The following is a 26,786-nucleotide window of genomic DNA, read 5'->3' on the forward strand; positions in this document are numbered from 1 at the left end:
GCCAGTAGTAATTCATTCTTGTCATTTCATGTTCTCTGTGATCTTTGCTATTGTTGGACATTTTTGTTTTTGCTAATCTGGTGTAAAATACTTTATCCTGTTTTTTATTTGCTTGGTTGAAACTTCCTTCGTTTCTAATGAAGTTGAGATAATTATCATATGCTTATTTGGCCCCACTGTTCCCTCTTCTTGGAAGTTTCTGTAGTCTTTGGCATATGCTTTTAAATTATGTTGGGGTTTTTTTTAATTGTTTGTACCTTTGGATAATAATCCTTTGTTAGTAGCATATGTTGCAGTATTTCCTCTCAATTTGTGATTTCTTCCATCTCTTTAAGATGTTTGTACTTATTTCTTATGCTTCTAATGTAATTGAATTTATCTATCTTTATCTTCATGGTTTCACTTTCTGCCTTAAAAAAAAGAACATCACTATCCTAAGATCCTAAACATATTTTCTTCTAAATGCTTTAAAGTTTGGCCTTTTCTCATTGATTGTTCAGTTCACCTGGAATTGAATTGTATGTGTATCATGTACAGTTTGTTCTTCTTGTTTAGTCAGTAAGTCATGTCTGACTCTTTTCCAACACCGTGACTATAGCCCACCAAGCTCTTCTGTCCATGGGATTTCTCAGGCAAGAATACTGAAGTGGGTTGCCATTTCCTTCTCCAGTTAGCCCACATACAAATTGACTTTTGGTTTTTGACTTTAGAACCATTGTTCATGTCACAGTCAAAGGAGAATAATTTTTCAAGTGTCATAATGCCATCAATCATTGTACATCTTCCTGAACCTCTCAGTCTGCTCAAACTGGCTCATTGACATTTTTCAGAAATATTATTTTCAGAGTATGTTATAAAATGCAAGTAGTTCACTCTAAACAATACTAATGGTTCTCATTTGATAAGAAAAGACTGATATTACAGCCATGCTGATATCAATGTTAAACTTGACTGAGAAAATTTCTTTACAAAATGAGCCAATAACTAGAAATATCATTTTAAAAGTTGTTGGTAATCCAACTCCCAGAAATTTACAAGAGAAAGTCAATTATTCATTCTAACATTTTAGGGAAGCTTTCCCAGGATGAATAATTCTTGTGCCAGTCTAACTTTTGATCTACACTATTAATTAGATGGTGGTAATGGACTGCAAGGAGATCCAACCAGTCCATTCTGAAGGAGATCAGCCCTGGGATTTCTTTGGAGGGAATGATGCTAAAGCTGAAACTCCAATACTTTGGCCACCTCATGCGAAGAGTTGACTCATTGGAAAAGACTCTGATGCTGGGAGGGATTGGGGGCCGGAGGAGTTGGGGATGACAGAGGATGAGATGGCTGGATGGCATCACTGACTCGATGGACGTGAGTCTCAGTGAACTCCGGGAGTTGGTGATGGACAGGGAGGCCTGGCGTGCTGCGATTCATGGGGTCGCAGGGAGTCGGACACGACTGAGTGACTGATCTGATCTGATATGAATGCAGTTTGATTCAAGCTCTAGTGTGTGTGTGTTTGTGTGTGTTTTAATGCAGTGTGAAATCAAGTTATAAAACATAGAACTCTCTGAAACTATATTATTGAGGCTATGCTGCTGCTGCGGCTAAGTCGCTTCAGTCGTGTCCCACTCTGTGCAACCCCATAGACGGCAGCCCACCAGGCTCCACCATCCCTGGGATTCTCCAGGCAAGAACACTGGAGTGGGTTGCCATTTCCTTCTCCAATAAGTGAAAAGTGAAAGTGAAGTCACTCAGTCGTGTCCGACTCTTGTCGACCCCATGGACTGCAGCCTACCAGGCTCCTCCATCCATGGAATTTTCCAGGCAAGAGTACTGGAGTGGGGTGCCATTGCCTTCTCCGTATTGAGGCTATAGCCATTTTTTAATAAGGCTGTCATGTTCTGGAGAAGCTTCATTTATTCACTTTATTTGAAAAGTCCTTATACTTTAGCCTTTGTGCAATGATGATTTCTCATTCTGTCATTAACCTTTCCTTTTTAATTCATAGTTTTCATTTTATTCCACAGGTATTTGTTGAGAGCTTGCATTTTGCAAAGTAGTCTATTTGAGCATAACTGTCTCAGAATTTAGGGACTAAAGGAACTCCAAGATCTTTTATATTATCCCTAACTTCTACAACTTAAAATAAGACACTGAAATCCAGAAATGTGCCATCACCTGCCAAAACCTTAATGTGATAAAGCATAAATAAAGATCTCCCAACCTTGGATTCAGAATTCTTCCATTGAACCATGTTGTCCATAAAAACTAAAAATATACTTGAATCCTAAGTCTTAATATAATGTTTATAACACTCCTAAAGGAATTTCGTGAACAAATTATATTACAATCCTTGCCTTAAAGCTACTTATAAAATGTTGAGGATGAAAAAACATATTTGAAAAAAAAATGGAGAAAGTAAAAAGTTTAACTGAAAGCTTCCTGAGGGGCAGAAGTTATGTGTAACCTTTATCAAATTTGATATGTTTCCCTAACACAGTGAGCTAATCGTAGTACATACTTAAGTATTGATTGAATGAAAAACTATGTATTGAAATATTGGATGCAGACATTAGGTACTTTAAATGATCAGAGAAAATAAAAACTAACCTCAATTTGAAAAGTAAAAACAAAAAAAGAAAAGTCTTCAGGGAAGATTTAGAACTTAAAGTGGGTCATAACTAATGGTTGCAATTTAATTAGAAGCAGAGGAACTCCCATTTTAAAAATACTTGTTTAGCTCAATTTCTATTAAGACTTTAGGTACAGGTTCTCTGAGTTATTTGCTTTCAGATTTCACCTCTTAGCATGAGTGCTTGGAATAAACATGTTCATGAAAAAATAATATGATAAATATGCTAAGATATGGGTATAAGGATTTTAATTGTTGTATTATTTATAAGAGCATTAAGAAATAGAACCAACCTGAACAGTCATCAGTGGATTAATTGTTAGTACAAACAATTTAAAATTAATGGTGAGTATAGCAGAGGTGATGGAATTCCAGCTGAGTTATTCAAATCTTAAAAGATGATGCTGTTAATGTGCTGCACTTAATATGCCAGCAAATATGGAAAACTCAGCAGTGGCCACACAACTGGAAAAGGTCAGTTTTCATTCCAATCCCAAGGGAAGGCAATGCCAAAGAATGTTCAAACTACCACACAATTGCACTCATCTCACACCCTAGCAAAGTAAAGCTCAAAATTCTCCAAGTGAGGCTCTACCAGTATGTGAACCAAGAACTTCCAGATGTTCAAGCTGGATTTAGAAAAGGCGGAGGAACCAGAGATCAAATTGCCAACATCCATTGGGTCATCAAAAAAGCAAGAGAGTTCCAGAAAAACATCTACTTCTGCTTCATTGACTACACCAAAGCTTTTGACTGTGTGGATCACAACAAACTGTAGAACATTCTTAAAGGGATGGGGATACCAGACCACCTCACCTGCCTCCTGAGAAACCTGTATGCAGGTCAAGAAGTAATAGTTAGAACCGGACATGGAACAGTGGATTGGTTCCAATTTGGGAAAGGAGTACGTCAAGGCTGTATATTGTTACCATGCTTATTTAACTTATATGCAGAGTACATCATGCAAACGGCCTGGCTGAATGAAGCACAAGCTGGAATCAAGATTGCCGGGAGAAATATCAATAACCTCAGATATGCAGGTGACACCACCCTTATGGCAGAAAGTGAAGAACTAAAGAGCTTCTTGATGAACGTGAAAAAGAGTGAAAAAGTTGGCTTAAAACTCAGCATTCAGAAAACTAAGATCATAGCATCCAGTCCCATCACTTCATGGCAAATAGATGGGGAAACAACAGAAACAGTGAGAGACTTTATTTTCTTGGTCTCTAAAATCACTGCAGATGGTGACTGCAGGCACGAAATTAAAAGGTGCTTGCTCCTTGGAAGAAAAGATATGACAAGCCCAGACAGCATATTAAAAAGCAGAGACATTACTTTGCCAACAAAGGTCCATATAGTTAAAGCTATGGTTTTTCCAGTATTCATGTATAGATGTGAGAGTTAGACCATAAAGAAGTCTGAATGACGAACAATTGATGTTTTTGAGCTGTGGTGTTGGAGAAGACTCTTGAGAGTCCCTTGGACCACAAGAAGATCCAACAAGTCAATCCTAAAGGAAATCAGTCCTAAATATTCATTGGAAGGACTGATGCTGAAGCTCCAATCTTTTGGCCATCTGTTGAGAAAGTAACTCATTAGAAAAGACCCTGATGCTGGGAAAGATTGAAAGCAGGAGGAGAAGCGGATGACAGAGGACAAGATGGCTGGATGGCATCACTGACTTGATGGACATGAGTTTGAGCAAGCTCCAGGAGATGGTGAAGGACAGGGAAATATGATGTGCTGCAGTCCATGAAGTTGCAAAGAGCCAGACATGACCAAGCAACTCAACAGCAACAACAGCAACAATAGATCTATATTTTTCAACATGCAGAAATATTGATAATATATTTTAGAGTAAAAACATTAAGCTGCAAAATTATATATATAATCTTGTATTTGTAAAAAAAAAACATGAAAACACAAATAATGCAAAGCAGGATGGTGGACATTTTAATTTTCTTTTTCATGCTTTTCAGAATTTTTATAAAGTCTTTCAATAAACATATGTTACTTATAAAAATGTTTAAACTTTTTATCTGGGTGTGGGAGAGTTCTAAATTTATTTTCTTCACTTACCACAGATATGAAATCTGTAGAACAGTGATCTCCATTCGTGGAACAGCTTTCACTAAGCACCTACTATGTACTAGACACTAAGAACAAAAGAGTCAAAATCTATTTCCTGGGCTCCTCATGGCTAGAAAGAGATGGAAATCTGAAATGGAGAAATAGGGATCGGTTCCCTTCAAACTTGCCACCTCAGAGCGGTCCCTTTGTCCTATACTGCTTTTTTTTTTTTTAAACTAAATTGATGGCTGTCTGTGTTGTGCTTGTACAGTGTCTAGACTATGAATAAAATTACAGAAGTCTTTCCATGTATGACTTTTTAATTGAAATAATTCAACTCTCTCTTTTGCTAGAAGAAAAAGTAATTCTAAGACATTTAGGGCTAGACAAAAATGTGTAATGTGTTTTGAGTTGACATTGAGAACTTATACATGTAATAATTATGATTTTGTTCTGTACTGTATAGTTTTCTCCTTCTATAGAATATATTTTCAGAAATTTAATTACATGTTACAGTAATTATGTTAATATTTGTTGTTAATTTTAATACTGATTCTCCCAGAGGGTTGTACTTGTCATCTGGAGAATGTACTAATGCCTAGCATTTCAGCATTCCTGTGAGGGTTATGTTTTCTGAACTTGGCTTGCTCAGGATAAGACAGAGCTGTCCCAGATCTAATGGCAGCCAGCCATGATTAATTGTATGCAGTCAGGAGGCCAAGGAGGACCCTGTAGAGGATTCATCTTTAGCAATCTGTACAACTAAGTGTGAGTACAGGCTTTTGGAAATACTCATCTAAACACACTCAACATTTGTGGATTTTTAGTTGATTATTCTTTTAAATTAAAGAAGCTATTAGCAGGAGCACTTTTATAGTTTATGTTGTATCAAGGGCTAAAAATAATAGTTTCCAAATGTTTTGTAGGAATTTATAAGCATTTTCATTTATAATATCTCATTTAATCTTTAGACCACCTCTGAGGCAGGTATTATCATCTCAGTTTTACAGGTGAGAGAACAGAGGTCCATTTAGGTTAAATGACTTGCCTGAAGTCACCTAGCTAATAAGAAATAGACCTGGATTCCAACCTAAGAGTCCTGACTTCAAATCCTGTTCTTTTTTAGCTATACCAAACTTTGTGGTTGGAAATATGGGTATTTATTTGCGTACTACTGGGTTGATTCTAACAAGGTTCATACAAGGGCATAAATATACATTCCTAAGCTCTTCTTTTGATTAAGCTGTTACCTTCCAGTTCACCACTTTTAAGACTAATTATGAGTTAGTGATCATGCCTTTTGCCCTAGGACTCAGAATATTTACGTAAATATAGAGGTTAGTCCATTGATATAGTAACTGCAGTACTGAAACTGAAGAAATTCACTCACTAAATGAAGATATGTAGATTCAGTAAATGAATGCGGACCAACTGCATTTCATCAACAGCTGTTTATACAACAAGGCATTATACACACATATACAATTGAATGACCCCTAAAAGAAATTTATGTGATCAGAACTTCCTGCTGTTGAGCTTCAAAATGCATGTTCATAGTTAGAATTTAAAGGAGCTGAAGGAAAATGTAAATTGTTTTGAAATTATTAAAGAAATGGATTGAGAAACCTTCTGTATCTTGACATAAAAATACAGCATAGAGGATATCTTATTTCTTGACCTTAATTACGAATACTGTTGTAAGGTCTTTGAGTTTTCATTAGCTCAGAAAAGAGGCAGATAAATTCCAAAGCAGTTAAAGAAATTAAATTCCTTTCATTTATCTTTATGTTAATGCAACAGTTTGGAAGCAGGGTTTAACTTTTATTTCACTTATGTGTCTCTTAAAATTTTCTTTTATTCTATATGTAGGTTTTCAAAATAAAATTATTTTGATTTTTTTCTTTTTACTCTAGGCTTGATCCTCCACTACCTGAGATGCCGAAAAAGGATCATGGCCCAGCTGAAAACATGTCCTTAGAAACTCTAAGAAATAGTAGTCCAGGAGACCTCTTTGATGAGATTTAATTGTCTCAAAAAGTACTTTGATATTCACAAGACTATGTTTTCTATCCCATTCTTTATACTGCAGAAACAAAATTTCAGCTCAGCAGCAGCCCTTAGTGCACCTTACAATTTAATTACATACATAGTGAGCTGAAACCATTGTGCAAAATGGATTACACATGTATATGAAAATATTTGATGACAGTGGCACATTATTCTGATGTGTTCATTCAGCATGCCTGTAATTACGTAAAATTTCAGACCTTTTTATTGCAAAGGTCACATGTACCTTATTCATTTCACACATATTATATGTAGTAGCTGTCTATCCTGTCTAGGAAGATTTTGAAAATAGGACAGATAGAATGTCTACAAATCCTTTTTCAAATAGTCTTTTCTAAACACTGATGTTTGAGTATTTTAATTTGTGGAATGATGTGCAAAATCTAGTTTTAGTTTTTACACAATCTGAAAATCTAGTGATAAAACTTTTGATTGAAGATTTTGTGTTCTCAATAAAATGTTATCTTGCTTAACTTTTTCCTTTACTATCAGGTCTTTATAGAGTGCATATTAATGTAAATGTAACATCGTTTTGTATCAAAGCATGTTTTTCAGAGATCTCAAGATCTCAGAACCATTGTAATGTTGGTCCCTCTGCCTAGAATGTTGATCTTTGTACATTTGGTTTCTTTTCACCTTTCAGATCCAGAATCAAATGTCTCCTACTCCAAGGTGCTTGCTCTGAAATATACTTTTAAAAAGATGTGCATATTCCCAGTCACTGTATCCCATGGGAATGTTTTTTTCACTCTGTATCACTCGGCTTCCCTGGTGGCTCAGAGGGTAAAGAATCCGCCTACAGTGTGGGAGACTTGGGTTCAATCCCTGGATTGGGAAGATTCCCTGGAGAAGGGAATGGCTACCCACCCCAGCATACTGGCCTGGAGAATTCCATGGACTGTAGTCCATGGGGTCGCAAAGAGTTGGACATGACTGAGCGACTTTCATTTTCTTTTCATGTATCACTGTCTGGAATTACAATTTTTTTTCTTGCCTCTTATCTCTCTCGTCTCCTTCCTTCTATTTGTCTGTCTTTCTCTCACTAACCTACCACTGTCCCCACCCCCCAGCCCCCTGTCTGTCTGCCTATAGAAAGTAAGCCCCACCATAGCAGAGGCATGACCATCTACTTTCTCTCTCCATCTGCCAGTACCTAGGACAGGGCTGGATTCCTAGAGGCTTAATAAGTGTTTACTGAAGAAATAAAAGCATGTCCATTACAGTGTAGGCACTCAGATGATCTAGTTGCCTTAAGTTTCTAGATCACTGTGAACACAAACTCATTAAAAGACTGAAATCTAGCTGGATGATTTGATACAAAGAAAAAATTTTTCAGAAAACATAACTACCTTCTCTGATTAATTAAAAATATACGTATATATACACACAAGCTTGACTACAGAAAGATAATGAGAAAGAAATGATAGATTATTGTTTATATCAGAAATGGGATTTTCTTGAGAGTTCCATGGTGATCCAATGGCTTAGTCTCTGTGCTCCCAATGCAGGGGCTGAGGCCCAATCCCCGGTCAGGAAACTAGATCTCACATGTCACAACTAAGGGTTCGTGTGCCACAACTAAAGATCCTGCATGCCACGACTAAGACGCAGCACAGCCAAGTAAATCTACTAAGAAATAGAAACAGTTTTTAAAAAGAAATGAGATTTTATTGTCCATGGAACCACAAACTATTTTAAATAGAAATTTTCCTGCATTTTCATTTCTATACTGGTTTCCATTTAAGAGGGAGATTTTTAATTAAGTGTAAATATAAATGTGTGAAATATAAAATTTTACTTGGTCACATAAAAAATTCAGTAATGAATTTGTGTAATCCAGGATTTACCTTGGATCTTTCCAAGGGGATTTGGTACATAAAGTACCAGAATCTCAAAATAATACTATCACATCTGAATAGACCACAAATGACTGACCAAAATTAGTATACATCAGTGTATGTGTATATAGGTATGTACATATGTGTATGTTTTATATATATGCATATGTATATTTTTTTAAGAGAAAGAGAAAACCGAATTTTGGCTGTTATCTAGCAGTAAGAAGGGAAAATGTTTCCTAAGTAATGGTAACAATACAATCTATAGTTCATGGTATAGTAGACTCTCAAACAACATGGGGTTGAACTATGCAGGTCCACTTATAAGGGGATTTTTTTCAATAGTATATAATATAGTACTATACAATCTGCAGTTGGTTGAGTCTTCAGATGCAGAATTGCAGATTTGGAGGATCTGAAGATATTGAGGAACGACGGATATGAAGGGCTGACTATAAATTATACTTGACTGTCTAGAGGGTTAGCACCCCTCTCCCCAACTGTTCAAAGTTCAGTTGTATTTTACTTTTTCAGGGTTCTCTTCAACCATTGCTGTGTGTCAGATTGATTCAGCTGGTTAGAATAGAGCATAATAAGCCCATAATCATGGTTTCCTCTTTTCTATTTATTGCTATTTTATAGTTCTTGTTCTCTGTAAACAGACATCTATAGGTTTGGTTGAGAGGCCCAGATTCTGTAATTCCATGCTATGATTTTTTTCCCACATTTTTCCTTGTCTATACCCTAAAATAGATTTTTGTAGAAGATACTGCAATGGAAGGCAAATTAATTGAGTTATAATGCAGCCTGGCTTTTTTGATCTTGGTGCCCTCACTTCTAAAAACAAGGTGATTACATTTCTGAAGGGTGTTTTTTGGCATAAGGTTTATAATTATTGGCCCTGGCATCAGATGGTATGGGTCAGGCCTCATTAGGGAAGTTCATGGGAGAAAAAAAATCCCATCTCAGGAAGAGATGTCTTTATTATGTGGTTTTTAAAAGGTCAGGAAACTACTTAAAATGTGTTCTTAGTGGCACATAACTCAAATTTATAAAATTCTAGGTCCCATGTTTTAGAGCCAAGCAGCTCTTTATTGGGTAAGTTTGATTCAACAATGTTTATAAAGGATTAGTTATGTACAAAATACAGAACTGGGCCATGTGTGGAAGTGAAGGATAAATCCATCATTTACCAGGTATTTGTTAAGCATTCGTGTTGACCTCCACTCTGGGCATTAGATGAGGCAATGAATAATACTAGCACTCTGTTACTATAGAGTTTATATCCTAGCAAGTGAAATTTGGGGTCTGGTCTCAAAAACTGGAGTGTATGAGATTGGGGCTTGAAACTACTATGTAACGAACCATAATATCAAGGAGTATTAGAATAAGCGACTTAAAGAGAAAAATTTAAAAATTAAAGTTTTAGATGAGAATCCATAGAAGATAAAAGATACAACTGGGAGATTAAGAGAAATTGGTAGGAGTTGGGGAGAGTGAGCTAAGGATGTAGCTATCTTCAGATCAGAAGAGAGTATAGAAGGTGCTGGGGCATCAGCTATGAGGTTAATTTCCAAGTTTACAATTGTGAATCCTCAGAATGAAGAAGACAGGTTAGAAGATATTCCAGGGGGACTGTTGGCCCAGGGTGTTTAGGAGCGAGAATCTCAGTTGTATAATAAAGGTATGGCAAGCATTGAGCCCCACAGGTCTAACTAGCACTTCCTTGGGAAGGTATGGGCTGCCAGAAAACTTCAGGTCATGCAGACCTTGCTGGGCATCTGAGGATGGGAAAGGAAGGCCAGTCTGGAGGCCTCTCAGCAGATACTTAAAAGAAGCAGCCAACGTGTATCCTTTCGTGTCTCTCCCATTCTCTTACTATTATTTATACAGAATCCATTTTAAATAAAGCAAGATTAAATAGCTGACATCCAAGCCCATGAAAGGCCTCATGAATTTATCTATAAATCAGGAAATTAAAAAAAATAGGTTGTTAACACATTTTGTAAGGGAATATATAGTAACAAAAGAACTATTCATGTATCCTTGTGTAGCTGTTGTCTGAATTAAAACTTTCCACTGCTAATCTGACAGTTTCTAGGTAAATGCTTCTCAGGAGGGCAGATTTCATTTGCAAGTGTTCAGTGCACAAACATGAAATGATTGTCTCCATTTTAATAACTGGAAAAGGATGCCTTGGAAAATACATGACAGCATGCATTTTGTGGTTAACTGACCATCCAACCATCTCTTCTCCTGTCTCCCAGTTCTCTTTCTTACCTAACTCAGCCTAAAATGCTCTCCAGCCTCCCTTCTAATTTTCTCCATTTCAAATATCCACGTCGTCTCATTTACCAACTATTATCCTTCCTTATAATTTTCCTCTCCTCTGTGTGTGTGTGTGTGTGTGTGTGTATGTGTGTTTAGTCACTCAGTTATGTCCGACTCTTTGTGACCCCGTGGACTGTAGCCTGCCAGGCTCCTCTTCTCCGTGGGGATTCTCCAGGCAAGAATACTGGAGTGTGTTGCCATGACCTCCTCCAGTGGATCTTCCCAACCCAGGGATCAAACTGGGGTCTCCTGCATTGCAGATGGATTCTTTACCAGCTGAGCAACCAAGGAAGCCCTTCCTCTCCTCTACTTGAATAAAATTCAATATGAATTTTATTGTTCATATGTTGTTTTTTCTTCTCTCTTTTGGAGGTCCTTCATCCTAAACTATCATCTCACAATCTCACTGATAACTGTATGTCCTGAGTGAGGGTCTCTTTGTCCCTTAAGGCTTTGAGATCTATAGAAAAAGAGAGAGAGGGAGATTGGAGCCTATTTCCCTCTTGATAGTATCAGTAGATGTTCCTGTTAAGGGCAGGAACAATTTTGGTGGCTACTGTTACAGTAAATGGAATGTAGGTTAGTCCTGAGCTGCTTACTTTTTAAAAATTTATTTTTTATTAAAGTATAGTTGATTTACAATGTTGTATTAGTTTCTGTTGTATAGTAAAGTGATTCAGTTATACATATACACATATAACATATATGATGGTGGGGATGGTTTAATCACTAAGTCGTGTCCAACTCTTGTGACCCCATGGAATGTAGCCTCACAGGCTCCTCTGTCCATGGATTCTTCAGGCCAAGAATACTGAAGTGGGTTGCCATTTCCTTCTCCAACATACATATATATATTTATGTGTATATAGATATAGATATATATTATCTATATATAATGTACATATATATTCTTTTTCATATTCTTTTCCATTATGGTTTATTACAGGATATTAATATAGTTCCCTGTGCTCTACAGTAAGACCTTGTTGTTTATTCATTCTATATATAATAGTTTGCATCTACTAATCTGGAACTCACAATCCATCCCTTTGCTGAACCACTCACTTTGGATTTAGAGATCATCTCCAACTTCCCTACTATCTTAGGTATAACATAACCAGTCAAATAATATAGATGAATGAGATGATTTTTATAGAACCTGCTCATATAAGACTCTTATAGAAATCTATCTTACTCTATACTCCTCTGAAAACCAAGCCTTAGACCAGGGCTTGCACACAGGCAATTTATTTGGGGAATATCATCTCAGGGAGCAAAAGTGTGAGACCAGATGCATTAAAAAGAAAAGGAGGAAATGCCAGTGCAAAAGCCTCATCAAGGCAGATAGTTCTTTGGATGACGTATCCCCAGCCTGACCAGGATCTTCTGAGAAGTGCAAGTGGTGGTCTCTCAGTTGTATCCGACTCTTTGGGACCCCATGGACTAGGGACTTCCAGGTTCCTCTGTCCATGGGATTCTCCAAGCAAGAATACTGGAGTGGATTGCCATGCCCTTCTCCAGATGATCTTCCTGACCCTGGGATTGAACCCGGATCTTCTGCATTACAAGCAGATTCTTTACTGTCTGAGCCACCAGGAGCCAAGATCTTCTGAGGCATCTTCTAAAAAGTATCTCAGAACTCTGCGTCCAGGGGCAAAAAGCATTTATCCTTGGGTTTCTGTTTCTCATTGCCCACATGCTGCACATGCCCCTGCGTGAACACATATAGCAGCAGGCGCTGTGTGACCTTCACGCCTGATGGGGAGAGTGGCTGGTGTCTACAGTAGCTTCAGGTCCTGATATATTTCAGAGCCAGTTCCAGTACATGCATTTCCTGAAAAGCCACTGCTCCCTTTTTTGAAACATTTATTAGTGGAATGGTTTCTTCAAACAAACAAGAAAATACCCAACTAATAGGGAAATCAAATACATTCTCCAGAGAAGATTTCAATTAATTCTCATTATTGTCAATTAACAAATTGTCATTAGTTAACCTTACTATTAAAAGAATGTTTCACGAATTGCCAGTCCAGGTTCGATACAGGATCCTTGGGGCTGGTGCACTGGGATGACCCAGAGGGATGGTACAGGGACGGAGGTGAGAGGGGGGTTCAGGATGGGGAACACAGGTACACCTGTAGTGGATTCATGTTGGTGTGTGGCAGAACCAATACAATATTGTAAAGTAATTAGCCTCCGATTAAAATAAATAAATTTAAATTAAAATAAAAATAAAAGAATGTTTCAAGACAGCTATAACAAGGTAAAACCACTTTCATTATTAAACTTTGTATAATATTTTATAATATAAATTTCAAAATTCATTAAAATGCCATTGAAATTTTAAACATAAGTGAAAGTGTTAGTTGCTCAGTCATGTCTGGCTCTTCTGTCCATGGGATTTCCCAGGCAACAATACTGGAGTGGGTAACCATTCCCTTCTCCATGGGATCTTCCTGACCCAGGGATCAAACCTGTGTCTCCTGTAGTGGGAGGCAGATTTTTTACCACTGAGCCATCCAGGAAGTGCAGCTACGCCAGATGTGTCTTCAAATCATTGATGACTTTTAGTAATAGTATAAAATGTCTGATCTTTGTCAACATGGGCCAGTACTAAAAATTTTATTTATAAATGAATTTTAAATGTGAGATGTTACAAAGGTGCCACCTTTGGTAGAATAATATATATATTTATCCTTTAAAGAATACAAAGCAACATAATTTTTATCTTGGTTTTTCTCAAATGGTCAAGAGACTACTTTTACATTACAGCATTTCTATGCAGTGACTAGGGCTTCTCTCTCTCTCTTTGTCTCTCTGTCTCATAATTGATCTGATTGGGACTTCCCTGGTGGTCCAGTGGTTAAGAACTCGCCTGCCAATGCAGGAGACATGGGTTCGATCCCTGACCCAGGAAGATTCCACATGCTGTGGGGCAAGTAAGCCCTCGTGCCACAACTGCTGAAGCCCACACACCTAGAGCCCATACTCTGTAACTAGAGAAGCCACCGCAATGAAAAGCCTGTCAAGGAAGAATAACCACTGCTCATTTCAACTAGAGAAAACCTGCACGCAAGGAAGACTCACGGCAGACAAAAGTATAAATAAATTATTTTTTTTTAAAAAAATCTGATTGAAAACCTCATGAGACTTCTATAATAGAATCCCTATTAGGACAAAATGGTGGCAATGATGATGGAAGAAGTAGGCTTGAAAGTGCTCATTTTGTCCTTAAGCTCTGGAAACATTTAGGGAATTCACGCATGTGAATTTTTCCAGAGCCCTTTTAAATACTATTGGAAACAATCTTGTTCCTCTCCCTTAAGAGATATACTATATGTCTCTGAGGAACTAAATTTACAGAGGAGTAATTAGATCACTATGAAAGATTAAAACATTGTCCATAAATGTTTTGCTGTTCACCACCACCACTCAGTTGACTTGCTTTGGCTAATAAAATGTGGATGAAATAGTCATATACATGTTTTGAGCCTAGGAGTTAAGAGGCCTTACATTTCCTCTTTTTCCCTTTGGGAGCTTCTGATCTCTGCCATGAGACTGACATGTTCCAGGTAGCTGCTGCCTCTCCTGCCCAGGCCGTTGATGACACACAGAGCAGAACTGGACTCGGTCCCAAGCTGGAGCCAAGCTCACTATCCTGAAACCTTTAGAAGAGCCTTGCATCTGAGCCCAGCTATAGTCAACCATGCTGGCTGTGAGCATGAAGATAATTGCTTGCTACTCAAAGCCATTGAGATTTGGGGTCGTTTTGTTATATAAACGTATTTTGACATGCTCTGACTAAAACAGTTCATCACGTAGGATAATGAACAAAGATAATTTTACGTTTGTAATAGCTTTCAGTGTTTATGTTTTAAAAAAAAAAAGTCCAGTAACTTCTGGCTGCAACCTGGTAATAGAAAAAATAGAAATGTGAATTTAGGGATCAGATTAAGCCAGCCTTCAACTCTCTGTCTGCCAGCTATTAACTGTCTAACCCTGGGCAAGTTCTTTAAGTTTTCTTATCCATACAATGAGAATTAAATAAGATAATGCAGATAAAACCCTTAGCCCAGGGCCTGCTTCATAGTAAGTGAAGCACATATGGAATATCTTAAGATTGTCAAGATACTGTCTTATTTTATGATGGTTGTGTTGCATGTAATGGATCAGCACAGTTACATACAACCAGATTATCAGTTAAACTGACCTTCTCTTTGAAATTTATTGGCTCACGCTACTTGTCCCTGATCTTTTCTAGTCTGATGCTCTTCCCACGATTTTCGATTTTCCTGGATTCCTGTGGGATTTATTTTCATGGCTACCTCTGCTGTTAGTTCTGCTGGGATAAGTCTCATGTGTTATCAATCCTGATTTTCTCCTGTCTCCCCTCCATGCCAGTTCAACCATGGAACTCATTTCATTGTCTTTGATTTACATGGCAAAAGCACTCAGAAATCTCTGTGTATGGTGGAATTTATTAAAGGTGCAGGTCAGAGAGAGGCAGTTTATCTTAAAACAAGCACTTATATTTGATTTTACCATAACTTTATTCATTAAAGTAGTCTTCTGAAGGAGATGGAAGGGAGGTCTGCAAAAGAGAAAAGATGGCGGAGTAGAAGAACGTACATTCATCTTCTCCTGTGAGAACTCCAGAATTGCAGCTCTCTGTAGAACAACCATTGACAGGAGAATGTTGGATCCCACCAAAAAAAAAAAAAAAATACCCCACATCCGAGGGCAAAAGAGAAACACAACAGGACAGCATAAGGGGTGAAATCACATTTAGAATCAAAACCCCAAACCCACCAGAGACACTCAGAGGGCTCAAACAAAATCTCCTGCACACCAGGACCCAGGGACCCCACAGAGACTGAGCCAGACCTGTCTTTGGGTGTGTGAGTGTCATCCACAGTGGCACAGTCAGCAGTGGCCTGCACAGGGACGGGGCTCTGGCTGCAGCAGATCTGGGAGGCCTGGCATGTGACTTAAGTCCTCTTGGAGGAGGTTGACATTAGTCCCACCATAGGGCCATGGAGCAGACAGCCCACAAACTGCAGAACAATTACACCAAAGAAGTTCTTGCACTGTTATGAAAGTTCTAGGACCCGCAGCATATTTCCCAACCTGGCAAAGGGACTGAGAACCCCCAGGGAATATCACCTTGGAGGCCAGTGGGATTTGATTACAGAACTTACACAGGACTGGGGAAACAGTCTCTTGGAGGGCACAAACAAAACCTTGTGTGCACCAGGACCCAGGAGAAAGGAGCAGTGACCCCACAAGAGGCTGACCCACTTGCCCGGAAGTCCAGGAGTCTTCAGCAGAGGCATGGGTTGACAGAGGCCTGCTGCAGGGTCAGGGGCACTGAACACAACAGTGCTGGCATAAGCCCTTTTGAAGGAGGTCCCCATTACCCCACCACAGTTTGGCCATAGGCCAAACAACAGGGAGGGAACATAGCACCACCCATCAAGAGAAAATTAGATTAAAGGTTTACTGAGCACGGCCCCACCCATCAGAACAAACCCAGATTCCCCCACAGCCAGTCTCTCCCATCAGGGAGCTTCCACAAGCCTATTGTCCTTATCTATCAGAGGGCAGACAAAATGAAAACCACAATCACAGAAAAGTAGCCAAACTGATCACATAGGTCACAGCCTTGTCTAACAATGAAACTATGAGCCATGCTGTGTAGGGCCACCCAAGACAGACGGGTCATGGTGGAGAGTTCTGACAAAATGTGGTCCAGTGGAGAAGGGAATAACAAACCACTTCAGTATTCTTGCCTTGAGAACCATGAAAAGTATGGAAAGGCAAAAAGATATGAACAGAAAGATGAACTCCCCAGGTCAGTAGGTGCCCAATATGCTACTGGAGAAGAGTGGAGAAATAACTCCAGAAAGAATGAAGAGATGGAGCCAAAGTGAAAACAGTGCCCAATTGTGGATGTGACTAGTGATGGAAGTAAAGTCTGATGCTGTAAGCAACAATATTATATAGGAACCTGGAATGTTAGGCCCATGAATCAAGGTAAACTGGAAGTGGACAACAGGAGATGGCAAGAGTGAACGTCGACATTTTAGAAATCAGTGAACTAAAGTGGACCGGAATGGGCGAATTTAATTCAGATGACCATTGTATCTACTACTGTGGGCAAGAATCCCTTAGAAGAAATGGAGTCGCCCTCATAGTCAACAAAAGAGGTGGGTATGCAGTACTTGGGTGCAATCTCAGAAACGACAGAATGATCTCTGTTCATTTCCAAGGCAAACCATTCAATATCACAGTAATCCAAGTTGATGACCCAACAACTAATGCCGAAGAAGCTGAAATTGAATGGTTCTATGAAGACCCACAAGACCTTCTAGAACTAACACCCCAAAACGATGTCCTTTTCATTATAGGGGACTGGAATGCAAAAGTAGGAAGTCAAGAGATACCTGGAGTAACAGGAGCTTGGCCTTGGAGTACAAAATGAAGCAGGTCAAAGGCTAACAGAGTTTTACCAAGAGAACAACCTGGTCATAGCAAACACCCTGTTCCAACAACACAAGAGATGACTCTACACATGAACATCACCAGACAGTCAATACTGAAATCAGATTGTTTATATTCTTTGCAGTCAAAGACGGAGAAGCTCTATACAGTCAGCAAAAAACAAGACCGGGGGTGGACTGTGGCTCAGATCATGAACTCCTTATTGCCAATTTCAGACTTAAATTGAAGAAAGCAGGGGAAACCACTAGACCATTCAGATATAACCCAAATCAAATCCCTTATGATTATACAGTGGAAGTGCCAAATAGGTTGAAGGGATTAGATCTGATAGACAGAGTGCCTGAAGAACTATGGACGGAGGTTCCTGACATTGTACAGGAGGTGGTGATCAAAACCTACCCCAAGAAAAAGAAATGCAAAACAGCATAATAGTTGTCTAAGGAAGCCTTACAAATAGCTGAAAAAAGAAGAGAAGCAAAAGGCAAAGGAGAAAAGGAAAGATATATCCATCTGAATGAAGAATTCCAAAGAATAGCTAGAAGAGATAAGAAAACCTTCCTCAGTGATCAATGGAAAGAAATAGAGGAAAACAACAGAATGGGAAAGACTAGAGATCTCTTCAAGAAAATTAGAGATACCAAGGGAACATTTAATGCAAAGATGGGCACAAATAAAGGACAGAAATGGTATTTACCCGATAGAAGCAGAAAATATTAAGAAGAGTTGACAAGAATGCACAGAAGAACTATACAAAAAAAGATCTTAATGACCCAGATAACTGCATCAGTGTTATCACTCACCTAGAGTCAGACATTCTGGAATGTGAAGTCAAGTGGGCCTTACGAAGCATCACTACAAACAAAGCTAGTGGAGGTGATGGAATTCCAGTTGAGCTATTTCAAATCCTAAAAGATGATGCTGTGAACGTGCTGCACTCAATGTGCCAGCAAATATGAAAAACTCAGCAGTGGTCACAGAACTAAAAGAGTCAGTTTTCATTCCCACCCCAAAGAAAGGCAATGCCAAAAAAAAATTCAAACTGGAAGGACTGATTCATTGGAAGGACTGATGCTAAAGCTGAAACTCCAATACTTTGGCCACCTGATGGGAAGAACTGACTCATGAAAAGACCCTGATGCTGTGAAAGATTGAAGGTAGGAGAAGTCTGAATTTGGCAATAAGGAGTTCATGGTCTGAGCCACAGTCAGTTGCTGGTCTTGTTTTTGCTGACTGAATAGAGCTTCTCCATCTTTGGCTGCAAAGAATATAATCAATCTGATTTCGGTGTTGACCATCTGGTGATGTCCATGTATAGAGTCTTCTCTTGTGTTGTTGGAAGAGGGTGTTTGTTATGACCAGTGCATTTTCTTGGCAAAACTCTATTAGTCTTTGCCCTGCTTCATTCCGTATTCCAAGGCCAAATTTGCCTGTTACTCCAGGTGTTTCTTGACTTCCTACTTTTGCATTCCAGTCCCCTATAATGAAAAGGACATCTTTTTTGGGTGTTAGTTCTAAAAGGTCTTGTAGATCTTCATAGAACCGTTCAACTTCAGCTTCTTCAGTGTTACTGGTTGGGGCATAGACTTGGATTACTGTGATATTGAATGGTTTGCCTTGGAAACAAACAGAGATCATTCTGTCATTTTTGAGATTGCATCCAAGTACTGCATTTTGGACTCTTTTGTTGACCATGATGGCCACTCCATTTCTTCTGAGGGATTCCTGCCCGCAGTAGTAGATATAATGGTCATCTGAGTTAAAATCACCCATTCCAGTTCATTTCAGTTCGCTGATTCCTAGAATGTTGACATTCACTCTCGCCATCTCTTGTTTGACTACTTCCAATTTGCCTTAATTCATGGACCTGACATTCCAGGTTCCTATGCAATATTGCTCTTTACAGCATCGGACCTTGCTTCTATCACCAGTCACATCCACATCTGGGTATTCTTTTTGCTTTGGTTCCATCCCTTAATTCTTTCTGGAGTCATTTCTCCACTGATCTCTAGTAGCATATTGGGCAGCTATTGGCCTGGGGAGTTCCTCTTTCAGTATCCTATCATTTTGCCTTTTCATACTGTTCATGGGGTTCTCAAGGCAAGAATACTGAAGTGGTTTGCCATTCCCTTCTCCAGTGGACCACATTCTGTCAGATCTCTCCACCATGACCCTCCCATTTTGGGTTGCCACACAGGCATGGCTTAGTTTCATTGAGTTAGACAAGGCTGTGGTCCTAGTGTGATTAGATTGACTAGTTTTCTCTGAGTATTGTTTCAGTGTGTTTGCCCTCTGATGCCCTCTTGCAACACCTACCATCTTACTTGGGTTTCTCTTACCTTGGGCGTGGGATATCTCTTCACAGCTGCTCCAGCAAAGTGCAGCCATTGCTCCCTACCATGGACGAGGGGTATCTCCTCACCGCTGCCCTTCCTGACCTTCAACGTGGGATAGCTTCTCTAGGCCCTCCTGCACCTGCGCAGCCACAGCTCCTTGGACGTGGGGTTGGTCCTCCCGGCCACCGCCCCTGGCCTCGGGCTTGGGGTTGCTCCTCCCGGCCACCGCCCCTGGCCTCAGGCTTAGGGGCATGGGGTATCTCCTCCCGGCCGCCGCCCCTGACCTCAGGACACCGGGTAACTCCTCTCCTTGCCGCCCCTGACCTCGGACGCTGGGTATCTCCTCTCAGCTGTAGACCATTCAGGTATGACCTAAATCAAATCCCTTATGATTATACAGTGGAAGTGAGAAATAGATTTAAGGGCCTAGATCTGATAGAGTGCCTGATGAACTATGGAATGAGGTTCATGACATTGTACAGGAGACAGGGATCAAGACCATTCCCATGGAAAAGAAATGCAAAAAAGCAAAATGGCTGTCTGGGGAGGCCTTACAAATAGCTGTGAAAAGAAGAGAAGTGAAAAGCAAAGGAGAAAAGGAAAGATATAAACATCTAAATGCAGAGTTCCAAAGAATAGCAAGAAAAGATAAGAAAGTCTTCTTCAGCGATCAATGCAAAGAAATAGAGGAAAACAACAGAATGGGAAAGACTAGGGATCTCTTCAAGAAAATCAGAGATACCAAAGGAACATTTCATGCAAAGATGGGCTCAATAAAGGACAGAAATGGTATGGACCTAACAGAAGCAGAAGATATTAAGAAGAGATGGCAAGAATACACAGAAGAACTGCACAAAAAAGATCTTCACGACCCAGATAATCACGATGGTGTGATCACTGACCTAGAGCCAGACATCCTGGAATGTGCAGTTAAGTGGGCCTTAGAAAGCATCACTACGAACAAAGCTAGTGGAGGTGATGGAATTCCAATTGAGCTATTCCAAATCCTGAAAGATGATGCTGTGAAAGTGCTGCACTCAATATGCCAGCAAATTTGGAACACTCAGCAGTGGAACAGGCCTGGAAAAGGTCAGTTTTCATTCCAATCCCAAAGAAAGGCAATGCCAAAGAATGCTCAAACTACCGCACAATTGCCCTCATCTCACACGCTAGGAAAGTAATGCTCAAAATTCTCCAAGCCAGGCTTCAGCAAAATGTGAACTGTGAACTTCCAGATAGATGTTCAAGCTGGTTTTAGAAAAGGCAGAGGAACCAGAAATCAAATTGCCAACATCCTCTGGATCATGGAAAAAGCAAGAGAGTTCCAGAAAAACATATATTTCTGCTTTATTGACTATACCAAGGCCTTTGATCACAATAAACTGTGGAAAATTCTGAAAGAGATGGGAATACCAGACCACCTGACCTGCCTCTTGAGAAATTTGTATGCAGGTCAGGAAGCAACAGTTAGAACTGGACATGGAACAACAGACTGGTTCCAAATAGGAAAAGGAGTACGTCAAGGCTGTATATTGTCACTTTGTTTATTTAACTTATATGCAGAGTACATCATGAGAAATGCTGGACTGGAAGAAACACAAGCTGGAATCAAGATTGCCGGGAGAAATATCAATAACCTCAGATATGCAGATGACACCACCCTTATGGCAGAAAGTGAAGAGGAACTAAAAAGCCTCTGATGAAAGTGAAAGAGGAGAGTGAAAAAGTTGGCTTAAAGCTCAACATTCAGAAAACTAAGATCATGGCACCCGGTCCCATCACTTCATGGGAAATAGATGGGGAAACAGTGGAAACAGTGTCAAACTTTATTTTTCTGGGCTCCAAAATCACTGCAGATGGTGACTGTAGCCATGAAATTAAAAGATGCTTACTCCTTGGAAGGAAAGTTATGACCTACTTAAATAGCATATTCAAAAGCAGAGACATTACTTTGCCAACAGAGGTTCGTCTAGTCAAGGCTATGATTTTTCCTGCGGTCACGTATGGATGTGAGAGTTGGACTGTGAAGAAGGCTGAGCGCCGAAGAATTGATGCTTTTGAACTGTGGTGTTGGAGAAGCCTCTTGAGAGTCCCTTGGACTGCAAGGAGATCCAACCAGTCCATTCTGAAGGAGATTAGCCCTGGGATTTCTTTGGAAGGAATGATGCTAAAGCTGAAACTCCAGTACTTTGGCCACCTCATGCGAAGAGTTGACTCATTGGAAAAGACTCTGATGCTGGGAGGGATTGGGGGCAGGAGGAAAAGGGGACGACAGAGGATGAGATGGCTGGATGGCATCACTGACTCGATGGACATGAGTCTCAGTGAACTCTAAGAGTTGGTGATGGACAGGGAGGCCTGGAGTGCTGCGATTCATGGGGTCGCAAAGAGTCGGATACGACTGAGTGACTTATCTGATCTAATCTTGCCGGGGACCAGCCCCAGCTGATCCAGGGTATTCGAAGGAGAGATGGCATAGGCGAAGATCAGGAGACAACTGCTTAATTAAATGTTAATTAAGGATATAAAGAGTAATAGGATGAGGATAGCTCAGTGAGGAAATTCAGTGGAGAAAAGAGGCTGAGTGGCTTGGTTTACGCGGGAGACCAATAAAACTTCAAGACAAGAAGTTTGCACCACTTACGTAGGCCACAGGCGTCCTTCCGTTCTCCCGGAGGAGAGGAGACACTGAGGCCTCCCCGGTCGGATCTTAGAAGCCCAGGCATAATTAGTAAGCATGGTGGGTTCCACTCTCCAGATGGAGACTCAGCCAGAGTGAGAGAGAGCGCGACATGGGGAGACCAGTATTTCGAGAAACTGATCCCAATTCTTTATTTTCCAGAGTCTGTTTTTATACACTGAGATGTTATACAAAAGTCACGCGGGGTCAGCAGTCCTGACTTTTATCAAAGTCAGGTGCTTCATACAAATGTATACAGAGGTCTTAGGGGTGTTACATCATCTTCTGGCCAGGGGGGGCCTGCTGACAATTTACGACCCTCTCCTTGTGACAGCGGTCAGTCAATCAGGACACTTATTTCTCCAGGGCTGATTATTCTCAAAACAGACACCACCCAAATAAAGTTACATTCCTACAGGGTGAGGGTGTAGTGGGTTTTAGTTAAGGAAAGAATTTACTTAGCCTAAGGTCTAACGTGATTAATATCAAAGGTTAATACTTATTTCTTCTATATATTCATTAATGTGTGTAAGGGCAGGGGATGTGGAGACTTAGCAACAAACATTGGCTCAACAAATGAAAAACCCTTCACCAATACAATTTCTAATCAGCCCATTATACTTATACTAATAGTTTTCTAACTTTTCTAAGGAACCTGTTTTTAGAAGGTTTAAAGCATCTCGTGCCTCTCATGGTTGGGAGGCTGTGAGCAATCACATGTGGCCGGACAAGCCTGTCAGGCAGGCTAGAGAACCTTCAGAGGAGTTTGTAGGTTAAAACAGTCTTATCATGCCCAGGAATTATTATTAACTGGATCTCTAGGTTAACTCCTTCTCCGAAAGAGGTCGTGGGGGACAGCCCCCCGTAAAGTCAGAGGTGTAGGTAAGAGCACAAAGTAGTAAAGTAGGCAGGCTCTGGTTACGGGGGTAGACGCTCGAGGATTTCCAGGTGGACTCCTGAGGCTCGATCCCGCCTTTGCGTATGTCGAGCCTCCTTCCTCATGACCTTTGCCATGGGCGGAGTACCTCACTCTGGCCCCCAACATAATCTGATCTGAGGTGAAGGGGACAACAGAGGATGAGATGGTTGGATGGCATCACTGACTCAATGGACATGAGTTTGAGCAATGTCTGGGAATTGGTGATGGATGGGGAAGCCTGCTGTGCTACAATCCATGGGGCCACAATGACTCAGACCCGACTGAGCAACTGAATTGACTGACATGTAACTGAAGTTGTACAGCAGAGGCTAACACAGTGCTGAAATGCAACTACACCCAATTTAAAAAATTTTTTTAATCTTCTGGCTTTCCAATTTATGAATCTCCCATTGGCAACTTGTTTCCTAGGATCCAGCCTCCTGCCCCGTTTTTCTCACTTCCCTCCCTTCTCTCTCTTTTCCTTTCCTCTCAGCTTTCCCCCAATCCCTCTTATTTTCTCATCAAGAGCCACTCAGATACTGTCTTTCTTTTCATTGTTCCTTGTTTTTATCCAATAGGTAGCGTGTTTTCATGTAACATATTCCCTAGTGTTAAATGTTAATACTGTCTATCCCCCACCATACCTGCAATGTCATTGTTAAATGACGGAATGACTTCTGGGTAGTAAGACCTAATTGAACATAGTGACCCATCTACAGAAATCATGTGACTGTCAGAAAGGAGGTGGTTTTTGCCACTGAAGTAAAAAAATGAAGCACTCCAGTGGAAAACACCATGTCTGTCCAAGTGCTTTTTAGGCAAGAGAAAATCTATCCCAGAGCTTTAAGTGTTCATGTGTTCACTCATTAATCCATTTATTTGTATCTCCCTCAAAAGATAAAATTGCAGTTCTTCTCTACTGTTTGTAACTAGTTATCTTTCCTTATAGTTAGAATCTCAGACTTCCGACTTGGAGGCAGATTTTCATTCTCAACAATATATCATCTGAAGGCTATGTTTGTTTAACAAGAATTTTATGTTCTATAAAAAAAATGTGACATTTGAAGAAGGTGAGGGAGAGAAAAAAGTATATAATAAAACAAATACTAGTATGTTCTTGAGGAATTCTGTATAAAATGTTGACATTTCTGAAGGGCACTTCTATATTTGTTTTGTTTTATTTTTTATTTTGCTATTACACCCCTAACCTATCATATGTGGTATCTGTAACTTTCAAAACTGCCAACAATCAGCCCATGTTGAAGTTTGTTGTTATTGTTGGTGGTAGTAACCCAGTGATCCTTTCACTTTTACTGTTCTTTGTACAGTAACCTTACTAATCTCAAGAATTTGAAATTTGGATTCTGTACAATTACATGATTCCTCAACCTTACACTCAATTCTCACCTGTGGTTAGAAGAATACAAGTTCTAACATGTATGTGTTCATTCATTCATCAAGTACTTACTGAACACTTTGTGCCAAGCACCCTGCCAGGTATGGCAGATAGAAAATGAGTAAGACATCACTTTTGCCTCACAATGTCTAGAAGTCTCGACTAAGGAAGGAGGCAGAGCTGTGCACAGACAATCAGGATGTGTGAAATGCTATAAAAGAACTGTTGTGTTCGGGGTGCTCAGAGCTCACAAGGAGAGTCATCCTACTCTTGTTTTGTTGGGAGACTACAGGGAGAAGAGACTGTGGCCAAGGGAAATTTGAGAGAGGAGATAGGAGAAGTTTGAGCTGAATTCTGGGATGACTCTGGCATTGCCACTTGGCTGAGGGACACTCAGCCGTGTGGGAGGCATCTTCAGTGGTTGTGGCTGCAGTGAAGTGAGAAAAAGAAAGATGAGCCGCAAGACTGAGAAGGTGGTATGCTAAGTCACTTCAGTCGTGTCCAGCTCTTTGTGACCCTATAGCCCACCATATACCTTAGCCCACCAGGCTACTCTGTCCATGGGATTCTGCAGGCAAGAATACTGGAGTGGGTTGCCATGCCCTCCTCCAGGGGATCTTCCCAACCCAGGGATGGAGCCTGCGTCTCTTATATCTGCATTGGCAGGCAGGTTCTTTACCACTAGCACCATCTGAGAAGGTAGTTCAGTTCAGTTCAGTTCAGTCACTGTCGTGTCCGACTCTTTGCAGCCCCATGGACTGCAGCACACCAGGCCTCCCTGTCCATCACCAACTCCCAGAGTTTATTCACACTCATGTCCATGGAGTCGGTGATGTCGTCAACCATCTCATCCTCTGTCGTCCCCTTCTCCTCCTGCCTTCAATCTTTCACAGCATCAGGGTCTTTTCCAATGAGTCAGTTCTTCCTACCAGGTGGCCAAAGTATTGGAGTTTCAGCTTCAGCATCAGTCCTTCCAATGTATATTCAGGACTGACTTCCTTTAGGATGGACTGGTTGGATCTCCTTGCAGTCCAAGGGACTCTCAAGAGTCTTCTCCAGCACCACAGTTCAACAGCAGATTTTAACTTGAATGAATGGCTATAGAAAGATCTTAAGGAAAGTAAGGGGTGACCTGACTAGCTTTGTGCTTTGAAAGGGAAACCTGAAGACAACATAAGGGCATAATCACGGGCACCCAGAGGTCTCCCATCTCTTTGCAGCCGGTATAACTCTCTGATGCTATTCCCAGCCTGTCTGGAAAATCATCAGAACCTACTTCATACTGCCACAGATTGGGCATTTCCAACAATCTCTGGAAGTTCTGAGAAACTCCTGATAGAGTGGCACAACCCACCCACAACAGAGAGCCCCTTTCTAATGCCTGGGCCCAGGCTGTTGGTACAAGCAGAAGTGGTTTCATCATTTCCTCTCAGAGTGATTTCAGGATATTTCTAAACCTCTTGTGGAACTGGCCCTTTTCTTGATCATTTCCTTCTGAATGCAGCTCCTGTGTACCTCTGGAGGAGTGGCTATCACTGTCATCGTTAGTTCACTTCTCCTTGCCCCTCTTTCTGGAGGCTGTGCGGTGTGACTGTGCTCTCGCAACCAGTGTCCACATTTATGCTGCAAGGCTTCAGCACTTTGCATAAAGTCACCAGGTCTGGGTCCAAACTTTGTTGGGGGTTGGGGGAAGGAGTAGACTTCAATACACTGGTGCCATTCAATGGATGTTAAATAACATAAAGCATCATGAAAGAGGGGCTTACATCCTGCAAAGAAACCTTGTGAACTAATTCTTTATCCCCTGGGATTTTGATCCCAGGACAATTAAGAGCTACAGAGTACCTTTTCCCCAAATATAAGGTGGCAGAAATAGCACTTTTTGAAAAATCAAATTATATTCTGTTTTCAGGTTTCAGCAGAAAACTTGTGGCAGTATTTCTCACTGTCTTTCTAGTAGATACACCTATTAGCATTATTTCTTCACAGATTTCAGTGGGCAAGTGCCTGAGAAGGTACTTTTCT

The 26,786-nt window shown here is 40.3% G+C and overlaps 1 protein-coding gene across 3 annotated transcripts in view; it reads left to right on the plus strand.

Moving 5' to 3' along the window:
* Window positions 1–26,786, plus strand: part of XRCC4 (X-ray repair cross complementing 4) — a 323,318-nt gene that overhangs the window by 281,574 nt on the left and 14,958 nt on the right. The window contains exon 8 of one of the 3 annotated variants that reach the window (XM_005903757.3): window positions 6,610–11,536. The exons of the other annotated variants lie outside the window; for them this stretch is intronic. Coding sequence (XP_005903819.1) covers window positions 6,610–6,721 — 112 coding nt within the window. The 3' untranslated portion in view covers window positions 6,722–11,536. Of the gene's footprint in view, window positions 1–6,609; window positions 11,537–26,786 lie in introns of those variants that run through there. 3 annotated transcript variants of the gene reach the window in all.

Source organism: Bos mutus, chromosome 7, assembly GCF_027580195.1.
Source record: "Bos mutus isolate GX-2022 chromosome 7, NWIPB_WYAK_1.1, whole genome shotgun sequence".
Lineage (NCBI taxonomy): Eukaryota > Metazoa > Chordata > Mammalia > Artiodactyla > Bovidae > Bos > Bos mutus.